This window comes from Triticum urartu, chromosome 5A (genome assembly GCF_056163025.1).
Source record: "Triticum urartu cultivar PI428250 chromosome 5A, HENAU_Tu73, whole genome shotgun sequence".
NCBI lineage: Eukaryota > Viridiplantae > Streptophyta > Magnoliopsida > Poales > Poaceae > Triticum > Triticum urartu.
In genome coordinates, this window is record NC_141877.1 from 667,845,625 (window position 1) to 667,847,728 (window position 2,104).

A 2,104-nucleotide genomic window follows, 5' to 3' on the forward strand; every position below is an offset into this window, starting at 1 on the left:
CATGCAGAACTGGTGTACGGAGAGGAACCTGTGTACAATAGCAAGGATGTTCTGAATGGACGGAGCGGTGTTTGATGTGAAATGGAGGCAAGGATTTTTTTCCAATGTGGTTAAGGTAAAAAAGTTCTCGTCGCTTGTGACTGTGTACCGAATGATCTTCTGCAATATTTATGAATTGCTCACGCCAATGTTTAATAAGCATTGTACTGAGAGTTTACAACGATATCATCACATATTCTTGTAAATGCACGATGCATCTTGTAAAGGTTGAGTATGAAAATTATACTACAATATCGTGCGAGATATCTCTCGTTCTATAATCATGGATACAATATATGCTTGCTCAGTACTGGGACATAACTTACTAATTGCATTTATACATAACTTACTAATTGCATTTAGACATGCAAAACGTAGTATGCATTTGTACATGAGCACACCACTGTGGTCAAAGTTCAAACGTAAAATAGTAATACAATACACACAACATCTTTGAGCAACAACAAACATATTTACAACATAGGTTCATACAATCCAAATTAGTACATGAGCACACCACTGTGTTCAAAGTTCAAACGTAAAATAGTAATACAATACACACAGCATCTTTGAGCAACAACAAACATATTTACAACATAGGTTCATGCAATCCAAATTATGATAATAGTAGTTCCTACTAGTTTAATGTAGACATCCATTTTCTCGTAATTTACCAACCACTGTTTCCCTTCCGGCGCTTCCAGCCGCTAGAAGATCCCTCGTCATTGCTCTTACGTGGGCGGAGTCTTTCTTTCATTGGTTGTTGGTGGAGATGACGTAGCCCGTTCTTGATGATTAGGATTCTACGGTACAAATCGTAGCTAACATACCCGTCCTTTGCCGCGTACTCAAGGTGTATCGGGGAAAGTGGCTTCCACTCCCAGAATTGGTGCTTCTCATTTGGGAATGATTTCTTCATGTTCTTGTATGAGGGGTCGATGATGGCTGCTGCAAGGTCAGCCATGGAGTCCCTTTCTCCACCACCCTTGATGCAGAATAGGCTCTGGATGTCGACGTGGTGCTCGTCTGGAATTCTGATGCATGCACGGGCAAGCATGGTCTTGTCGTTCCTGGTGTCGACGCTAGTGAAAGTTACCGCTTTCCGTTGTAGGAAGTCAACTAACGCCTGGGAGCGCTCGGACCTACAGTAGTGTTATACAAGGACATGCTCGTGCATGGAAAGTTGGACGACGGCGACCCCTTGTCGTATGTAACTGCTCTTACGTGTGTACTCGAGGTCAAGGCCGATGAACTTGTTCTTCTCCTCCTTTAGCCATTCTTCGTATTTGTTGATGATCCGCTCCATGGTCCTTGGGTCGTTGGTGTACACCAGCTCGAGCACGGTTGTACCGTGGGCAGTGATGTGTTTGGTGAATGTTGTTAGTTTCCCGTCGTCCATGGCTGGAGGTGTGCGGTGGTGAACTGCGGCCGGTGAGAAACTTTCGAGGAAGAGGATGAAATAGAGTCGGAAAAGTGAGGGTTGTTTTGTCGTGCAAAAAAGGAAACCGCCAAAGAGTAGTTGCTAGTCACGCGGCGGTTCCAAGCGTAGAGTTTCGGAAACAGGGGTTTTTTTTATCTATTTTTTTAAGATTTTCACTTGTCTTTGTTCATTGAATTTTTTTATTCGTTGCGTGCTGCCTGCGTGATGCATCTTTGGCCGTGATAGTAGTCGTGTAAATGTGAGAACATTCAGCGGATGCATGGTCGTGCCTTTTTTGTGAAACATTTTTTTCAGTTAATAATCTTCCTTGGTTAGGGAGGCACGGTTTTCATGTTATTCGGTGTACAAGTGTGTTTAGGATAAGTTGAACTAAATATAGTTTGGAGTTGAAAACGTAGTACTGTTTGGTTTTTAATTGAGATATGTTTCACTAGATGGTTTGAATAAGTTTGATAACATCGTATTGCTAGAGGTTTTGAATCACAAACTGATTCTTGTTTCGTTTCATTTTTGAAAATGAAACTTTTTGTTTTTTTGGTTTTTTGAATTGTGAACTTTTCAAAGGATAAGAACTACATTTTTCGATTGAATCATTTCGATGGTTCAAACAACATTTGTTTTAAA

General features: G+C 41.2%; 1 protein-coding gene across 1 annotated transcript; it reads right to left on the minus strand.

The window, feature by feature from the left end:
- Nucleotides 1–709: 709 nt before the first annotated feature.
- Nucleotides 710–1,438, minus strand: LOC147973919 (uncharacterized). Its single transcript, XM_087524835.1, has 2 exons — nt 1,272–1,438; nt 710–1,181 (listed from the first exon to the last, which is right to left on the minus strand). Exons 1-2 carry the CDS (start codon nt 1,436–1,438, stop codon nt 710–712), a joined length of 639 nt encoding a protein of 212 aa, XP_087380961.1.
- Between the last annotated feature and the right edge of the window lie 666 nt (nt 1,439–2,104).